Raw genomic sequence first — 18398 nt, 5'->3', positions numbered from 1 at the left:
GTGTATCTCTGTGTTTGTTTGTGTGTTTGCATGAGTGCACCCACGTGACGAGAAAGCTGTCATGAACTCACGTGCTGTTTTGGGTTCGTTTAATGAGGGTTAAATCCAGGAAGGAGCAAAAATAGATTACCACACCTTATCTCTGTAACCACAGGGCTGTAAACTCTTGACGTACACGTGTGTGTGTGATGTTTGTGTGTGTGTGTGTGTGTATGTACATGCCTTTCCTTTTGAGGCTGACATTTACTGTGTAGCCTGCATTCTTGTGTAAACACTCAGCCCTCCCCATGCAAACACACTGACACACTAAGGCTTGTACTGTGAGGAATGTGGATCTGCTGCTCATCCGCATTTGTCCTTCTCCATCCCTGCAGGACCATGAACAGAGGAGACCACTCCATCATCTCCCAGCTCAGGAGAGAGAGTAAGTCAGAGGCTGACGATGACAGCTTTTACCCCGCGTTCACCGGCCGATGATGACGGCTTTTACCCCGCGTTTACCCGCCATGATGACGGCTTTTACCCCGCGTTTACCCGCCATGATGACGGCTTTTACCCCGCGTTTACCCGCCATGATGACGGCTTTTACCCCGTGTTCACACTGTCAGCGTCTCGATCGATGTGTCGCTGACCAGCTGTGGGCGGGTCAGATGGTTGCACTGTTTGTGTGTACAGCAGTAGCCCTACAGCTGTTTAAAAAGCAAAATATAAACTGCTACTACTGCTTTTATTATTACAAACGTTATCAGCACTTGAACCACAATAACACCACTTGAAACCAGATAAGAGGCATGAAGGCTGCACAAACCTCTAAATTTGTTCTTTTGTTAATAGAAACACTTTAGAAATGTTTATCAGCATTTGGATCCGGATACTCATTAAAGTAAAGTACATACAGTATAGTAATGTGCCAGTTTTTCATTAAGAAAGTGTTAAAATGTTCTTTCTGTTGTTGTTCTCTTTAACCAGGCTTTTGAAATACTGCCTAACTAATATAAACAAACAAAAAACAAGCTGTCAGCACAAGGAATTCATTAAACCTCATAATAAAGTAAGACCCTTTAACAGTAATGTGTCTGAATGGCGTCATGAAGAGTATTTGTGCTCATTAAATGCACCCTGCTGCATGAATAAAGCTTCCATATGTAGTTCTGGAGGGAAAGCATATATGCAGCAGTATATGTATCCTTTAATATGCATTTAATTATTTGAGAAACCTCAACTTAGTCTGTCATTAAAGCTCGAGTCCACAGCAGAACCCAACCAAACCCCCGTATTTAACCCCGACTGCAGAGGCCCACACACAAAACCACAAACATATAAAACAACACACATGCAGGACAAACAAAAAAAAAACCTGCACATCTGCATTCTGGTTTGTGTGTATTTTAAGATAAGTCATGCCTTTAATCACACGCCTCGGTTTTCATGTTTTAAGCCATTAATTTCACGTCATACTTTTGACATCAGTGCCAAACGTTTCTTAAAGCACGTTATGTTTTCAGTTTGACTTTCTAGCTTCGGGTTTATTTTAGTTCACAATGAACATCAAGTTGTAGAAGCTCAAGAGACTTTCTTCTTCTTTCTTTTTGAAAAATGAGCTCTAACTGTATATTTCATCATGTCATGAATTTGGTGATTAAATGAACCAAAATCGTATTAGCACTTTAATAATAATGATAAGAAGAATAAGAATGATAAACTTTATTTATAAAGTATCTTTCATACACAAAATGCAGATGGTTTAAACAATGGTTAGAATATTAAAATATGTTCAAAAAGAGGAAGAGAGTAAAATAATAAACAGTCAGTTAATAAAAAAGATTTAAAACATGGAATAAAATCTCTGCTGGTGTTAATCTGTTCCCATACAGGAGTGTTATATGTGAGACCAAGTGATAATATACTCAGATCTAACTGTCTGGTACTTACAGTGGGAGACCAGTGGATGAACTACATCTCTATCGCTGGTCTGAGGACTCACGCTGACCTGGAGGGGAGGCTGGTCAGCGAGCTCATTTACGTCCACAGCAAGATGCTCATCGCCGACGACAACACCGTCATCATCGGTAAACATGTCTTTCAAGCATTTCTCAAGCACTTAAAGGATCAGGCTGTTGATTTTCTATATTTTTCTTATCGTTAACAAATCTCATGTTTGGATCCAAAACAACAATGAATTGATCTACTAACAAGTATTGTGTGTGTATCTAAAGTCTGATAAATCTTATTCCTCCGTTGTTGTTTAAAAACACATCAGTGAGTCACATCGCTGCGCTGGGTGACATGAAAAGTTTGTTTGGTAAAAGTTAGTTTGTTTAGAAATGGCTCCAAAGACTAATAACAGCATCATGTTTTCAGTCTCTGGAGAGTAGTTCTGCGTAAGTCAGACGCCACTGAGCATGTGCAGGAACGTGGTTCTGTTTACAGCTTTGCTAGCTTGTTGTGCTGCATGTCACAACCTCTCAACTTTGTGCTACATTGTAAATATCTCAAAGATGAACTTCAGTACAAAGTCCCAGAGTTTAAACATGTTAGAAACCAAAGTCATCGGTTGGATCGTGCTGAGGTTTGTGGATTCAGTTTCAACTGCGACCACTGAGGCTAAAAATATACATTTGTTCTGATGGGAGAAAAAAAAACAACAACCACCAGATGACAGATAGTGGTTTTGTTGGTTTTTCTCCAAATATGATCATGTTTCTGTACTTGACTTGAATGTTTGCAGCACTGATCCAGGTAAACTAAAACTACTCCTAAACCCACTGCCATCGTTCTTACTCTGCAAATCCTGAAAGAACAAAATGTTTCTGGTAGTGATGTCTTGTTTTGCTACCTTGATATGACACGATGTGTCTAAAACTGTGTTGAAAATGAGAAGTTACAATAATATCTGATAACAAAATTAACTGTTTCTGTTATTTTGTCTACTTTAAAATGTAAAGGAAATAATCAACTTTATACCCTTAAACAGGGACACATTTTAGAGGAATTGATTGTGATTTCAAATATTATATTATATATATAAATAACAAATCTCCTCAAGTGATTTTTAATGTATGTTTTATATTATTTAAATAGAATTTCAGGTCCTAACTTAAACAACAACACTTTGGATGATCTTACTGCCTGTGTCAAAGGATCAATGTGTAGAATTTAGTGGCATCTAGCATCTGGAATATAATATTCATAAGTGTGTTTTAATTAGTGTATAATCACCTGAAAATAAGAATCGCTGTGTTTTCGTTACCTTAGAATGAGCCCTTTATATCTACAGAGGGAGCAGGTCCTCTTCCACACAGCCGCCATGTTTCTACAGTAGCCCAGAATGGACAAACCACTGGATCTAGAGAGGGTCTTTCATGTTTTTTGCATGTTTCGTGGCCACCGTAGTGGCACACTACACGCTCCGCAATCTGCAAACTCACCACTAGATGCCACTACTTCCTGCACACTGCACCTTTAAACATCGGTGTTTGGTTACTTGAGGAGTTTGAGCTTTAACATGCGGTCTGAAATCAGGTGTCGCAGCGCCATCTGCAGGTTGACTCAAACCACAGGTTTCCTCTTTATGTGTTACTGTAGGTTCTGCCAACATCAATGACCGCAGCATGCTGGGAAAGAGGGACAGCGAGGTGGCGGTGATCGTGGAGGACTCGGAGACGGTGGCCTCAGTGATGGATGGACAGGAATACCAAGCTGGAAAATACGCTCTGCTGCTCCGCCTCGAGTGCTTCAAGTACTGAAACGTCCTGAATCTGGTTTATTTAACATCTGATTAGTGTCAAATACAGTTAACATTAAACATAAAATAATTTAAATACAGGAAACATTAAATAAGATAAGATTAATTAATTACTCATTTATTTGCATGCAGCAGTGATGCTTCTATCTTTGATTTAAATCATTAAATTGAATCTATTTTATCCAAACTGCTGCAACACAGTTGAGCTTAAGTGCCAAACTGGTGATTTTACAAAAGTTTAATTTAAATAAATCCTCAACAGTCAACCTGAGAAGGAAATGGGAAACTGTTTATTTATTCTGAGGTCTGAAAGATTGTTTTATACTTTTACTACTTTAAAGTTAAAGTACGTTTGGACAGAACTAAAACCAACGCAGTTTGCTCCAGATATCTAATTACAGTGATCAATATCAATATCAGTGATCAATATCAATATCAATTCCAGGTTGTTTCAGTTCACTTTCTAAGACAATATAAAATCAAACAATTCTTAGTTCACATATTATTCCTCATTTCAGTTTTATGAACTTTATTTAACTCATTATTAAAACAGTTTTCATGTTTTTTTTTCGGTGAGATTTTTCTAAAAGATGAAGCTTTATGTGTTTATGAACGTCAGGATGAATCCACTAGAGGGCCAAAGGGGCAAAAATAAGCTTCTTGACTATGTTTTTATGGTTATTTAACACAAATTAATGTAGAAATATGCAGCGTGTCACTGTTGATGCAAGTAGAAAAGACCAGTAATAAAAGCAGAGCTCACTGTGTGGCCTTCATCACTTCACTTCTCAGTTTATAACTCTGCACAAAAGTGACTTTTTATTTTCCCTCCTTGAACTTGAACTCTTGTTGTGTTGAAAAAGAAAATATTTTATCTTGTTTTCTCGTCTTCCTCTTCGACATACCAGACATTTATTATATTTATTACACATTTCCTCTCTTGTAGTTGATAATTCAGTTTATTCAGCTCTATTATTTGAATAACAATGTAAATTTCATCATTATGTGTTTCTTCTTCTTCGTCTCCTCGCAGTTTCCTGCAGCATTCTGTCTCTTTCATTTCCTGTTTTTTTTTGTCTCTATAAGTCTCTCACCGCTCCGTCCTGCTCTGTTTTCCTCTCAGGATGATTCTGGGCGCCAACACGGATCCCTCCATCGACGTGTGCGACCCCATCAGCGACCAGTTCTACAAGGAGGTCTGGATGGCCACCTGCGCTCGCAACGCCACCATCTACCAGAGGGTAAACCTCATATTGCTCTTCTGTCTTCATGGAAACCTTTTCTGGAGTCTTAACGGTTTTATTTTCTTTTAGCGTGTTTGTTATTTTGGATGAGAATTCCTTAAAACATATCCAGACCTTCTTTTAATCCCGTTTGTAACATTGATCAGCAAATTCTTTGTTACATTCACTATCACTGTTGATCTGCGCTTCACTACCACGAGCTTAAGGATCCTCTCCAGACATGTTTTAGGACATAAAAATCCTCTGCTTGGAATAATAAATCGTCTCTGATTTGGTTTTTCCGCACAAAAAAAAGTTTTGTTAAAATCCTTAAAAAAAAAACATCTACAGCAGCAGTAGAAATCTACTAAAGCTGCAGTAGATTTGGCTCCAAATTGATTTGTTTTTATCAAAACCTGTTTCAGATTCTTGTTGTTTTGTTTGAGTATGAAAAGCAAGAATCACTCGTATTTTCAGCAGATTTTGGAGCCATAAAAAGTCAGAAATTTCAAGGTTTTTTGTTTGTGGAGGAAGGTAAAACAAAAAGATAAATATGAATATTCTTTGTCTTGTCAATTTTTCACGTTTTTCCTTGAGTTGGATGTTCAAGGTTTAGCTGATTGAAGGTCAGTTAAACCACTGCTGTCGTTTATCACGCTGGAAGAAATGTTTCATGTTCAGCAGTGACATTTTGCTGTATTACTACTTTTTTTGGTAAAGCTTAGCAAGACTTTTGATGTCTCACTTCACTCTACAACATGGTCAAATCTATACACATGCACTGATGTATAACCCTGAATGTCAGTGGAAGATACTACAATAAGCAGCAACTTTCATTTTTGTTGTTATAAATTTGGAACCAGCTCCTGATACCAAACTCTACTCGTCAGTCTGACTCTTCTCTCTCTCCTGTTTGACCTCTAGGTTTTCCGCTGTCTTCCGTCCAGCGACGTCCGGAACATCCTGGAGCTTGAAGGCTACCTGGCCAAGTTGGGCCTGGACAAGGAGGACCCGGCCCGCGCTCGCGAGGAGCTGAAGAAGATCCGCGGCTTCCTGGTCCAGTTTCCTCTGCAGTTCCTGTGCGAGCAGAACCTGCTTCCTCCCATCGGCTCCAAGGAGGCCATGGTGCCCATGGAGGTCTGGACCTGAGACAGCGGGACTCACCTGTGCATTCATGTATTCACGCACAGCTTACGGAAGGGTCGATAACGTCCGCTCTGGTGCCATGTTGGAGCTGCTAGTGGCTGAAAACAGCTGCACATACATTTTTAAATGTAGATAATTTAAAAAAAAAGTTATTTTTGTTACATCAACAGCTGATAACAGTATAGCAGAGGTTTGTAGTCGAGGTAGTGTAAACTCTGGTGTCTTACCAAGAAGGAAGAAGGGATTTTCTGCCCTAAGTAGAGTCTCCCAGGCAGCAGTTTCTCCTGAGCTTTGCATTGTGGTTATATATATAAATATATATATATTTATATATATATTGAGCCACAGAACATTTGCTACCTAACGTTTGCTTTATAATATCCAAATGTATGAACTTAAACGTGCAATTAAACGTGCAACCTCAGAGGAACGTCTTCCTGTAAGACTAAACCCAGAGTTTAATCTTTGAGCGTTTTATAGAGTAGAGACTTAGACGTTTTACCGCCTGAGAAACATCATCACATGATCGACATCAGCAGCCAAAACAGCCTCCAAAATGGCGTCAGATTTGTGACGGAGCCTCCGCAGCACCAGTGCTACTGAATGCACACAGATTAACATCACACCTGCTTAAATTACACACATATACTTTATATGTACCAACAGCAGACGCAGCGTCGTCTGCAGCTTCTCAGAAGTGATAATGTACACTAAGTACATTTAAACACACAGAGAGAGAGAGAGAGGACTCAGCCAGCAGACGGAGCGTTGAACTCTACAGTGCCTCACAGCACGGGCCTCACGTTTACAAGAAGAAGAAAAACAGGATGAGGAAAAGAAATAAAGTAATTGATCCACTCTGAGGCCTGATACGCCTCCTCCTGCCCCCTCACCACCAAGCTATTACTCTCTAATAATCTCTTTTTTTTTTTTTAATGAACAGCCTGCTCCTCCTTTGCTCTCTACTATGCAACGTCCAGGACCGGAGAACGCAGCTCCGACTCTTCTGCGCTGGTTTGAAAAGACACTAACAGACACTTTTATGAAGACGGCAGTGCAAAGAAGAGAAGAAGAAGAAGAAGAAGAAGAGAAAGGTCGAGCTGTCGGACGTCTCCAGCCATTTTTCTATAACTCGTCTGTCTCGTCACATATCTCCATTCTTATCTCTGAGCTCCTGCTTTTACATGTAATATTTATGTCAAACAGAAAATCACAAGTGCCAAAGATGACAGACTTCAGCCTGATGTTAATATGTTTATTTACATTCCTCATACTGTGGATTCTGTATCAAACCTTAAGTGACCTGTTTTTATACTTTAAAGGCTAAAGATCTCTTCTTCACAGTTCTTTTTTTTTTGGCCTATTGGACAACATACATACATACATACATACATACACATATTCTGCATGATTACTTTATTACGATGTTGTATTCCAGTTGGTGTCGGAAAGCAGAAATATTGATCTGACGGTTCTCCGGCTTTGAAAGATTCTGTCGAGCAACAGCAGACTTCATGTCAGAGATGTTCGGTGATGTTGGAAGCTGCTGGTAACGATTACAACGTCCTCTCCACACCAGGAAGTGTTTTAGATAAAAACTCAAACTGTGAAAGAAGCAAAAGACCCTGCACACACATGTACTGTAAGATTTTTTGGTTCTTTCATAGACATTTAAAGCTGCATTAATTGATTTAATTTGTTTCTTTTAGCCTCTTTGTGGCAGCATAAAGGGCTAAAAACACTTCCACTTTCCACTAAGATCCACTTTCTTCACCAGCTCGTCTCTAGTAATGTCTGCTGTTGTTTGACCTTGTTTGCCAAAAAAAAAAACAGCTGCCTGCAGGAAAAAAACAGTTGATGATGAGATGAAGAAACCAAAAATGAAGAGCTAAAAGAGGCTAAAAGTAGAGCTGATTCTCTCTCTCACATCTCATATAGTCATTTGATTCTATTCTTCATATGAACATATTGATTAGTGCAGCTTTAAGACCACGTCATTGTGAAAGGCGAATTCGAGTTTAAGTTTCGTAACATTTTAGGGGAAGTGGGTTACCTTGGAAGCCTCATGTACGCGTTTCCCTTCTTTTGAACTTCAAACTCAAAGGCTCGTCTCAGGATTTCTGATTTTCTGACATTTCTGGAACGCAGCATTTAATATTTCTCAGTGTCTTCCTTGTTGGTCTGTTTGTGATCTGCATGATGCTGTTTTTGTGCTGTAACAAAAAAAACCAACCCTCCTAACACGGATGTTAGCTGCAGCCGACAGCATGACAGCAGCTCGTTGCCATTTAAAAAGCATGAACCCTGCAAGCTGAATGAAAGCCATGGACGTGTTTGATGCTCAACAGTGTGCCTGCCAGATACACCTGAAACTTCTCTAATGTTTATATATATTTATGGGAAAATGGGACCTTTAAATATGTTCTTCTTTTTAATCTTCCTCTCTACCTCCCTGTGTTTCTACCTCCTGCTCCAAACAGTGAATTCTGCGTCATGTTTATTTCACCTTTTTTAATGACGAATTCAGCTTTGGAAAAAAAAAAAAATCATGAAACATTTGCGGGTGTTTGGCTTTTTTTTTTTTTTACAAAAGTTTAAAAAAAAAAAAAAAAAAAAAGCAAAATGGCCTAAAATGGCAAACAAACATTAAAAGTTTGTTGTTGTGTGCAATACCAGCCTGTTTACATCCAAAACTTTAAAGATACAGCAATCAAAGAATCTCAATTTGAACAATGATATTTGGCTCTAGTTGTTATTGTTTTGGATGGTTTCATAGTTATTGTTGTAGTGTGAACACAGACATTCAACACACATATTGAAGGTCTTACAGTCTCCAGCAGCTCCCGTCTCTTCTCTGTCTGGCTTTGATCACTGTGTCTTTATGAAATGCACTATTTGCACAGACTGTTGTTTTTTTTTTTTTTTTCTTGTTGCGACCCCCTTTAAAAAAAACAAAAACAATCTGCAGTACCACGTCATGTGTTGCTTTTTTGTGAAATGGTGGAATAAATGAGGTATTAATAAGTCGTTGAAAATGAATCTGGTCTTCATGAAGCTTCACCTTCAGTTTTTCACTCATCTGTTTTACCTGAAAGGCAAAAAAAATCATATAAAAAGGTATAAAATAGCTATTCATATGAAATATGAGGGGTGGTAGTAATGATAAATGACATTAAAGGTGTAATATGTAATTATTGTATTTCCAACAATGTTCAAACTCAGAGAAATCTGTAATTTAATCAAAGTAACGGACCGTTTCATTTGGTCGCCTGTCGATGGCGTCATACCTCCTCTACCAAAGAGTAAACACGCACCAGATGCATACGGCGGCGCTGTGTTTGTCCGCTACAATGGCGTCTACCAAAGAGTAACTTACACACATACAAGATAATACATCGGCGTTGTGGTTGTTCCACACAAACTGTTATAAATGGACTTTTATTCAGTTTTAAGCCACATTTTCATGATAAATTTAGGTGGTTTTTAACTATATCTTTTAGCCGGAAGAAGGATTTTAGTCGTTGGACGTCTGGATCTTAAGTTAGCAGAGAAATAAACTGGGCAAACGTTAGCAGCAGCTCGGCTAACAGCCCGTACCGGACATCCGGTGGTCGCCGTACATCGTTGGAGAAACACTGATTTTTTTTTTTAGGTGAAACAGCTTTATTCAGTGTTTTTACCTGTAATCTCCGGGTCTGCTTGTTCTGGAGAGGAGGAGACCTCTGCGGGTAAAAACATCCTGAATGATGAACACTGGAGTAATCCTATCCCGGTGAAACTGGTTATTTCACAACGAAGACAACAACTCCCATGATCCCTTGCTACTTCACACCGTCATCACACTCCGTCTTGTTTTGTTTGAGACCCCTAGCGGCTGAAATTACATATTGTGCGTTTAAATGTGATAAAACATGAACAGAAAACTGACAAACGTCCACGTGAACTGAAAAATTTAGTGTCCAGCTGTACGTGATTTGATTGCAGCACTTTCTGTCGTCCAGAATATCAAATCTTTTCAACAGAAGCAGGGATGTAGCGTATTTTATAGCACATCTGTATTTTTCTGGGATTTGTGGGTTGTTGGGGAAGATTTTTATGTGTCAAGAAAAGTTCTAAAATGTTGAATATTTCTACAGTTTGCATCATTTTGTCAGTTAAAAGTTAAATGGATTCATGGTAACACAAATTTTCCTCATAAACATAAAAAAAAAAAAAAAGATTATTTATCAAACATAAGGATTGGAGAAACACATATATACAATATCTGTTAAATTAGTTGTGATATTTCTTCCTGTGTGAGTGTAGAATGAAGCTCCTGTACGCAGGATTTAAACATCACATGACAATTTTATCTCAATATTTTTAGCAAGAAAAAAAAACATCAGGATGACGTTAAAGATCTTCTCATCACACAAAGATTTTTACACATTGGTGTTTTCATTTTAAATTCACGTCTGGAAGCTGCCCAGTATAACCACAGTCTGATGTGTTGAGCAGCTTTACTGGTGCAGTTGGGAGCTCAAGAGCAGCTCAGCGGTGATGATGAGGGAGAGGAAAGTATTGATCTTTAACTTTCCCCAACACAGATTCATCCGTCCTGTCTGGTGGTCATACTGCCGACCTTCTGCCCACCTCACTAACCGAACTGGCTGAACTGGCTCCAAAGGTTTTTACATGTAAATGACAATTTTTCTCTACTGTCACTATTGAATAAAGGCAAAAACATGCTAATGTTCTGCATCACCATCATCTTCCTCATGAAATATTTACTTCTGTAAATTCTCTCAACTGCACAAATGATTGTTCCTCTGATTTACAGCTTCACAGTAACTCATTCAACCAGAAAAACACATAATGAATAAAGAAAGAAGAAAAACAAAACTGTAATGTAATACAATAAATGTTCCTCTGATTCCATTAACAGCTGCATCTTGTAAAGGTCAATTTTGTCAAATTTAAAATCACCATAAGAGCAGAATGACATGAAGCTAGAAATTGATTTAAAGAAAATGTGAGTGTGTTCACTGTAACAGTATATCAGAGAGTATACAAGCACACACACACACACCTGTGATATTACAGCTGCAACCAGTAGATCAACAGACAAAAACAAAAAACAGGAACTACTTTGCAAATATTCAAAATATGTTCTTGCTCCAACATCTGGATTATGAGGATTTACAGCTTCTCTTTGTCTAATGTTGTTGTTAACTGAATGTCTTTAAGGTTTTTTCACTGTTGGTCAGACAAAACAAGCAAGTTTAAGACATCAGCTTGAGCTTCAGGACATTTTATAGATCAAACGATCAGTCAGAGACGTAACCTTTAGTCACAGCTCTGTATGACCCCACCTGTGTCAGCTGGATATTCTTGTGGGGGAAAGTTGACTGTTGTGAGGATCAAACCAGGAGCCTGAGGCGCACCGATAAGATGAAATCAACCTTTATATATTTCAACATCTTTTGTGCAAAGCTGCAAATGTCTCAAATCAACAAGAGCGAGATAACAGTCACCGCAGGAACGTCAGAGTAGATGCAACACATTTTTTATCAGTCTGGTTTGACTCAGTGATGAAGGGGAAACTGTTTCACTTCATCACACCTCTAACTGCCATCATCCCTCCTGCCTCTTCTATCATCGCTGAGTATTTCTCTCTCTTTGCTCAGTTCTTATCAGGCTGTCAGACGAAAGTAAAACCCGTTACTGATGGAAATGGAAATAGCTCTGTCCTCAGAATACCTCAGACTGTCTCTAATTCCTTCCTCATGCAGTTCTCATTTATGCCACTGGATGGTGCTACAGAGAGAGAGACGAGTTCACATGTGTGTCTTAAAACTGGATATTTAAAGATCCTTCAAATGTGCTTTCAGTGGAAGTGATGGAGGCCAAAATCCACAGTGTGTCCACACAGTCATTTAAAAGTCTCTGTGAAGCTTCTATTCAGCTTCATCAGTCTGAGTTAGTCATATCAAGTGGATATCTGACACATTTACAGTCTTTTTAGCATCAAATTCCCTCTTTGTGTTTCCTCGGACAGTGTTTCCCTGTTGAGCTGCAGGTGGAAGTATAGTAACAAAAAGAGGAACTTTGGCACTAAAAAGACTGTAACGTTGAAAGATATCTACTTGACTTGACTCATTTGGACGCTGAAGCTTCATATTAGCTTCAGAAAAAGAATGCAGAGTAGTTAACATGCTAATATTAGCTTCATTGCCAGCATAGTTATGTTAACATGCAGTCAAAACATGCAGTTAGTTAACATGCTAACATTTAGAATGCATGTAGCATGTTAGCTTTTTTTTTTTGTTTATATGTGTACAGTGTTCATTTATTTATATTTTTTCATTACATTTTATCAAGTCATTCTTAACATGCATACAGTTTGCATGGAAACATGATGCTAACATTTAGCTTGCATGCTGATGTAAGTATGTTTACAGACTAAGGCTAGCATGTTAGCATTATATCATGTATAGACTGAGTTTAGCACTGCGTCATTTTGGAAAAAAGTTGAACTTGAACAACTTTTGCTGCAATGTAACAAAGATATCTACATGATTTGACTCATTTGGTGAAGCTCTGAAGCTTCATATTAGCTTCAGATAAACTTTTAAATACATTTTTGCACAGAAGGAGGACTGTGGATTTTGTCCCCCATCACTTCCATTGTAAGGTCATTATGAAGGGATCTTCTAATGGTCAGTATGAACAGGAGGAATGATTACAGCAAGAAAAACAGGTTTAATGTTCATGTGGGCTCCTAACTGATGTTTTAAGACACACTTGAATAAATTGTGAACTCGTCCTTTAAACTCAGTCTTACAGCTTTAACTGTACTCTTCATCTGCGTTTGTCTTTCCTGTTTTGGGCTCAATGAAAATAAATCTTAATGTTACAGCATAAGATGAGACTTTAGACAACAGTGTGGTTTTGTATTTGGCTCTTTTCTGACCTTATCTGATCAGTAACACAGTAAGTGGCTGGTTGGAGCTTTTGAAGCTGATTTTCTGTAAATGGAGAGATATGAGTGTTGCTCCGTCCATTCAAGAGGAGTCAAACGCACTGTTGAAACATGCTAAATATATCCATATACGAGTGTAGTGTCAGTGGATAAGTGTATCACTATAGAGACACTGGGGGAGAAATAATGTATCTATTCCTTTTATCTGTGCATTTAATCGCTCATGACTTTTTGCGAGGAACCACTCATTATTTTGCTCACTATTGTTTTGTATGTATATATGGGTCTGAAAAATGTGTAAATGTGTTTTTTTACATTTCAACATGACAGTGTCTACATGCACAAATCCAGCTCCATAAAGAAACGTTTACTTCCAGTTTGTTGTGGAAGAACTTGACTGATCCAGCACCTTTAGGTCGAACTGTGAGTCAGACCTGATCACCCAACATCAGTGCTGGACTTCACTAAAGCTCTTGTAGCTGAATGGGAGCAAATCCCTGCAGCCAGTTTCCAATATCTGCTGGAAACCAGAAGAGTGGAGGCCGTTATAGCAGCAGATTAATACCAATGGTAGTGCTTTTGGCCATGGTGTGTTTCTGTAGAATTGAATTTATGGATTTGGATTTCATCTCTTCCATTATTAAGGCTTGACTGATCTCACAATTATTTTCTTGATAAAACCTCAGAAAATAGAGAAAAATGTCCATTAAAATTTCCCACAATTCAAGAAGATGCCTTCAAAAGTCAACAGTACAAAACCCAAAGATATTACGTTCACCATCATGTAGGATAAAGAAAATCATCAAATTCTTACCTTTGAGAAGCTGGAATCATCAAAAGTTTTGCCATTTTAGGTGATATTAGGTATTTTCTTTGTGTTGCATGCATCTTAAGGAATGTAAGAAACCTTTAGTTGAGGCACCGTGTTCATGTGTTAATAAGACGAACTGGAGCAACGTCTAGTGTGGGGCCCTCAGGTGTAAATTCACCTTCACCGTTTGATAGGAACGACGCCAAGATGTCTCAAATGTATATATATATATATATATATAAAATATAATAAAATACTAGAGAGTATAGTCAGTAAAAATGGCAGCAGAAAGAACTATTGTGTGCTCGCAGGTAAACACAGGAGGGCCAGTGGGGGAGCGGTACTTATCTCAGAGAGGGGGTGATCGCAACCACACCCCTCCGCCATCCGCTGTTGCCTTCCCCCTTCCTTGTCACAGCAGTAGCGTCTTGGCCAGGGATCGTCACTCGGGTCGTCATGCTAACAGTGGTTCCTCCACCGTGTTGGTTGCTACTGCCCACTGTTTCAGCCCTCTTTGTATCCAAAAAGCTGCTCTCCGGCCCTCTCTGGGAGTCCTCCAGCACTCCTTTATCCCTTCACAGGTGTCCCTCTGTGCTAATCAACCCCAGGTGTCTCTCCTTTGCTTGATGAGCTCTGTTTCTGTCCAGTCCCACCCACCTCTGGGTTTCAAAGTGACAGTCTGTTTTATGGGGGTACCCAGGGAGACAAACAGAGGAACAGAGAAAAAACACAGCAAAGCAACACAAAAACACTTTATTGACAGGTCCATATCATAACTCATCATACGAAGGAGAAGTCCACTGATAATGGAAAACCTATGTTGAAGAAGTGGAAAGGTATAAAAGATCCCAGCTCAAGTTGGCTTGTTGTTCATTATATTTGCATGTGACAGGAAATAAAGCCGTATTCAGCTTATGCTTCTTTGTCGGATCATCAGAAACACATAGTTACAATTAGCTTAAACAAAAAGACTGAAACTATTATCACAATAGTTGCTGATGAATGATTTCTTGATACGATTCCCAGAAAAATGGAGACAATAATATGAACAAATGTGATTTAATCCAACATGTCCTATTATCACTTTCATCACTTGTAAGTATTTATCCTTTGAAAGCATCTGTTGTCAATCTGTCAGCGTCTCTTAAACACTTGTGAACAGTTTGAAAAGGTGGTTTGGTTTGTTTGTGGGTGTGTGTGTGTGTGTAGGAAACACCTGACTTGACATGACATTAATCACTCAGGTGCAGCTAGAAACAGACACATGACTCCATATAATAAGAGATGAAAACACTCACAGAATTTAATTATGTTAATTGCCACGTGCACAACTTTCTTCAACATAATAGTCTGTAAAATTTAGCACGAGGACTCGACTCGTTCCTGTAAAAATCTCCTGATGTGATGAAGGTTTATTTTTTACTACTCACATCTGACTGACTGACAGGTGTTCATTAAATCGGTGCTCAAGGTATATTAAATTGCAGGTAACCATAGCAACAGGGCTGATGGTTCAGGATAGTCATTGAATAACTGGTGAAACTGACCCAGCTGTGTGTTAAACTGACTACAGACACAGTTTAACACAGGATCAGGATCATTGAGATATGTATTACTATACATACCCAATACACATGGAGCTGAAATGATTGGTTGACAGAAAATAATTTGGCAACAATTTTGATAATTGGTTTAATCGTTTTTTAAAGCAAAAAAATGCCAAAAATTCTCTGGTAGCAGCTTCTCAAACATGAATACTTGCAGGTTTTCCAGTTTTCCATGATAGTAAACTCAACATCTTTGTGTTTCTGACAAAACAAGTCATCTGAATGTTAACTTGGGCTTCAGGGAATAATGATTGACATTTTTTTTTTTTTACTATTTTCTGACATTTTATAACAGAGAAGCTGTGTGCACATCCACAAAACACACAGGAATATACCAGTCAGAGCTCCGTTGACTTTTATTTATACTTTACAGATTAAAGGCGGTCGAAACGGTACAAATAAAAGTATACAGGTTCTCCTTGTATCTATCAATTTTATACACTGAATAATCAACTATTAAAGAAAAAACCTGTTAATAATGAAAATAATAGTTGTTTGCAGCCTTTCAGTCCTCCTATGATGGAATAATACAACCTGTCCCTCAGTTTCCTTTGTGCACTTTGATAAAACACGACTTTATAACAAATGTTTAATAAAACTACTAAAGTCCTCCAACTGGATTTTGAGACAGAGACCCTCTTCAAGACCAGGACCCCAAGCTGGAGGATGGAGGACCTGCAAGAGTTCAGACTGATCTTCAGTGCTGCTAATCCAGGTGTAAACATGAGGCAGTTGTTTGCTTTGCCCGGTTAGTAATCCACCTTTTATTACACTGCTTTAAAAACACATCAGCAGCTTCTTGTCTGTGTTGAAAGGTTTTGGTTGTAAGAGCAGATGACGGGCGTGTCCTGCAGGTGAGTCAGAAGCTGCTGACAGGCGTCTTCAGACTATCTCAGGCGGTGAGAATCTGTCATCAGCCGCAGAGAGCGGTGACAGTCAGGCGTGTGAAACCTCGACCGAGCCTTCAAACGTTACATAAATCTGTCCCTGCACGCTCTGAAAGCTGCACATGTGAGACGCTGAGCTCACTGCAGCCGAGGGTGGAGGAGTTATACACGTTGAGACACAGGTGTGATTCCTGAAAAGGTTCCTGGAAAAAAAAAAATGTTCCTGTGTTCAAAAAGTGTCATAAAAGGCAAAGGTGAGAATAAAAAAGAGGAGCCTCGTCAGTGTGGTTGTTAGAGGTGGAAAAGGTCAGATCCTTGACGAGTTAAAGTCCTGCATTTATAATCCTAATTAAATAAAAGTGTTTTTAAGGACTCGTACTGCAGGAAAATGGCTCCTGTTACTGATTTATTATTATATATGACATCATTAGATTATTAATACTGAAGCATCAGCGTGTAAGCAGCAAGTTACTGCTACTTTATATACAGTTAACAAAAGGTCAGCGGATAAATCTGAGGGGTTGTGAGATGATTGAAGGGGGAAGAAAGACAAAAAAATGTTCTATAACTTTACCTCTTTGTGCCTTTAAAGGACCAGTGTGTAGAATTTAGTGACATCTAGGAACAGACTCGGCAGAAATATGTTTTAATTAGTGTATAATCACCTGAAAATAGGAATCGTTGTGTTTTCTTTAGCTTAGAATGAGCTCTTTATATCTACAGAGGGAGCGGGTCCTCGCCACAGACTCCGCCATGTTGCACCGCCATGTTTCTACAGTAGCCCAGAACGGACAAACCAAACACTGGCTCTAGAGACGGCCTTTCACGTTCTCCGTGAGTTTCGCAGCCTCCTACAAGCTTTGAAGGGGAAGAGGAGGGGTATCTGCAGCCTCACCACTAGATGCCACTAATGCACCTGCACGCTGCACCTTTAACAGTTATTTATATGAAATGTGTGAAATGTTTAGAGGTGAAATGTTTGTGTGGTGGAACTGCTGACAACCAGACATAAGATGTATAAAGACCACTAGTTTAATCTTTAACATTTGTTGTATTATATAAGCTTATCATGTGTTTTTTTTGTTATGATTATGACATGATATGATGATATGATGTATGATCGTGGATGAGCTTGAGAATGAAATGCTTTTTATTTTCTACAGTCCATTTTTATCTTGATCTTAACGTTAAGCTTTTCCTGAAAATGTTACTCATGTTTACACACAAGGTGTTTGACACAGCTCAGTAATTATTGGTTGTTTACCATCAGCTTATGAGTGCTGTATGTTTAATTTAAGTTATGTTTGATATAATGTGAATATAATACAATTACTTTCCTTTTGTTCTGTTCGTCTTGCCTCTGCAGGTAATGTGAGTGGTGCTGGGACACTTGGATACTAGGAAATATCAATTTTTTGATTTATTAATGTAAAATCATAATCATAAATGTGTTATTGTAGCTGCTGAATAAATGTAATGGAGTATAAAGTGGCATAAAATGGAAATCCTCAAGTAAAGTTGCCTCAAAATTGCACTTAAGTGCTTGAGTAAGTGCACTTAGTTGCCTCTTCTGTTCGTGTTTGTGTTCATTTGAAGGGATCTCGGTCTGAGCAGAGCAGAGGCCACTAATGTTACTGCTGAAGTGTCCTTCTGATGTGACATCAAGACATTAATGAAGCAAGAAAATGTCCCATGTGGGTTTTTTAAAGGCCATTTTGGCAGTCAGAGCACAGAGGGCAGGGTGGTCGCTGCCCTCCTGGTGTGTGCAGGCTACTGGTAGTCAGTGCTTGAGGGGGGAAGTCACCTGCAGCTCAGAATGATCGATTACAAGTTTTGTCCTTAATAAGCTGCCATACAAGAACAGACAGCTGTGCAAATCTGCCTCTTTCTCCATCATACACTCTATGGAGATATGTGTGTGTGTGTGTGTGTGTGTGCGTGCGTGTGTGTGTGTGTGAGACATTGTGGGCGTCTCTGTCTGTAGCGCAGCCTCCTCCTCACAGGCCACTCCCGGGAAG

At 38.9% G+C, this 18398-nt stretch overlaps 1 protein-coding gene across 2 annotated transcripts in view; it reads left to right on the top strand.

Moving 5' to 3' along the window:
• The window catches only part of pld1b (phospholipase D1b), a 54524-nt gene extending 47043 nt beyond the window's left edge, over nucleotides 1–7481 (top strand). For both annotated transcript variants that reach the window (XM_044340105.1, XM_044340106.1), the window contains exons 22-26: nucleotides 375–424; nucleotides 1935–2069; nucleotides 3586–3739; nucleotides 4869–4986; nucleotides 5893–7481. In XM_044340105.1, the coding sequence (XP_044196040.1) occupies nucleotides 375–424; nucleotides 1935–2069; nucleotides 3586–3739; nucleotides 4869–4986; nucleotides 5893–6117 (682 nt within the window). In that variant the 3' untranslated portion in view covers nucleotides 6118–7481. The remainder of the gene's footprint in view (nucleotides 1–374; nucleotides 425–1934; nucleotides 2070–3585; nucleotides 3740–4868; nucleotides 4987–5892) is intronic.
• Nucleotides 7482–18398: the final 10917 nt, after the last annotated feature.

The sequence above is a fragment of the Thunnus albacares genome, chromosome 21 (genome assembly GCF_914725855.1).
Source record: "Thunnus albacares chromosome 21, fThuAlb1.1, whole genome shotgun sequence".
Taxonomy (NCBI): Eukaryota; Metazoa; Chordata; class Actinopteri; order Scombriformes; family Scombridae; genus Thunnus; species Thunnus albacares.
This window is presented reverse-complemented; position numbering and strand designations above follow the sequence as displayed.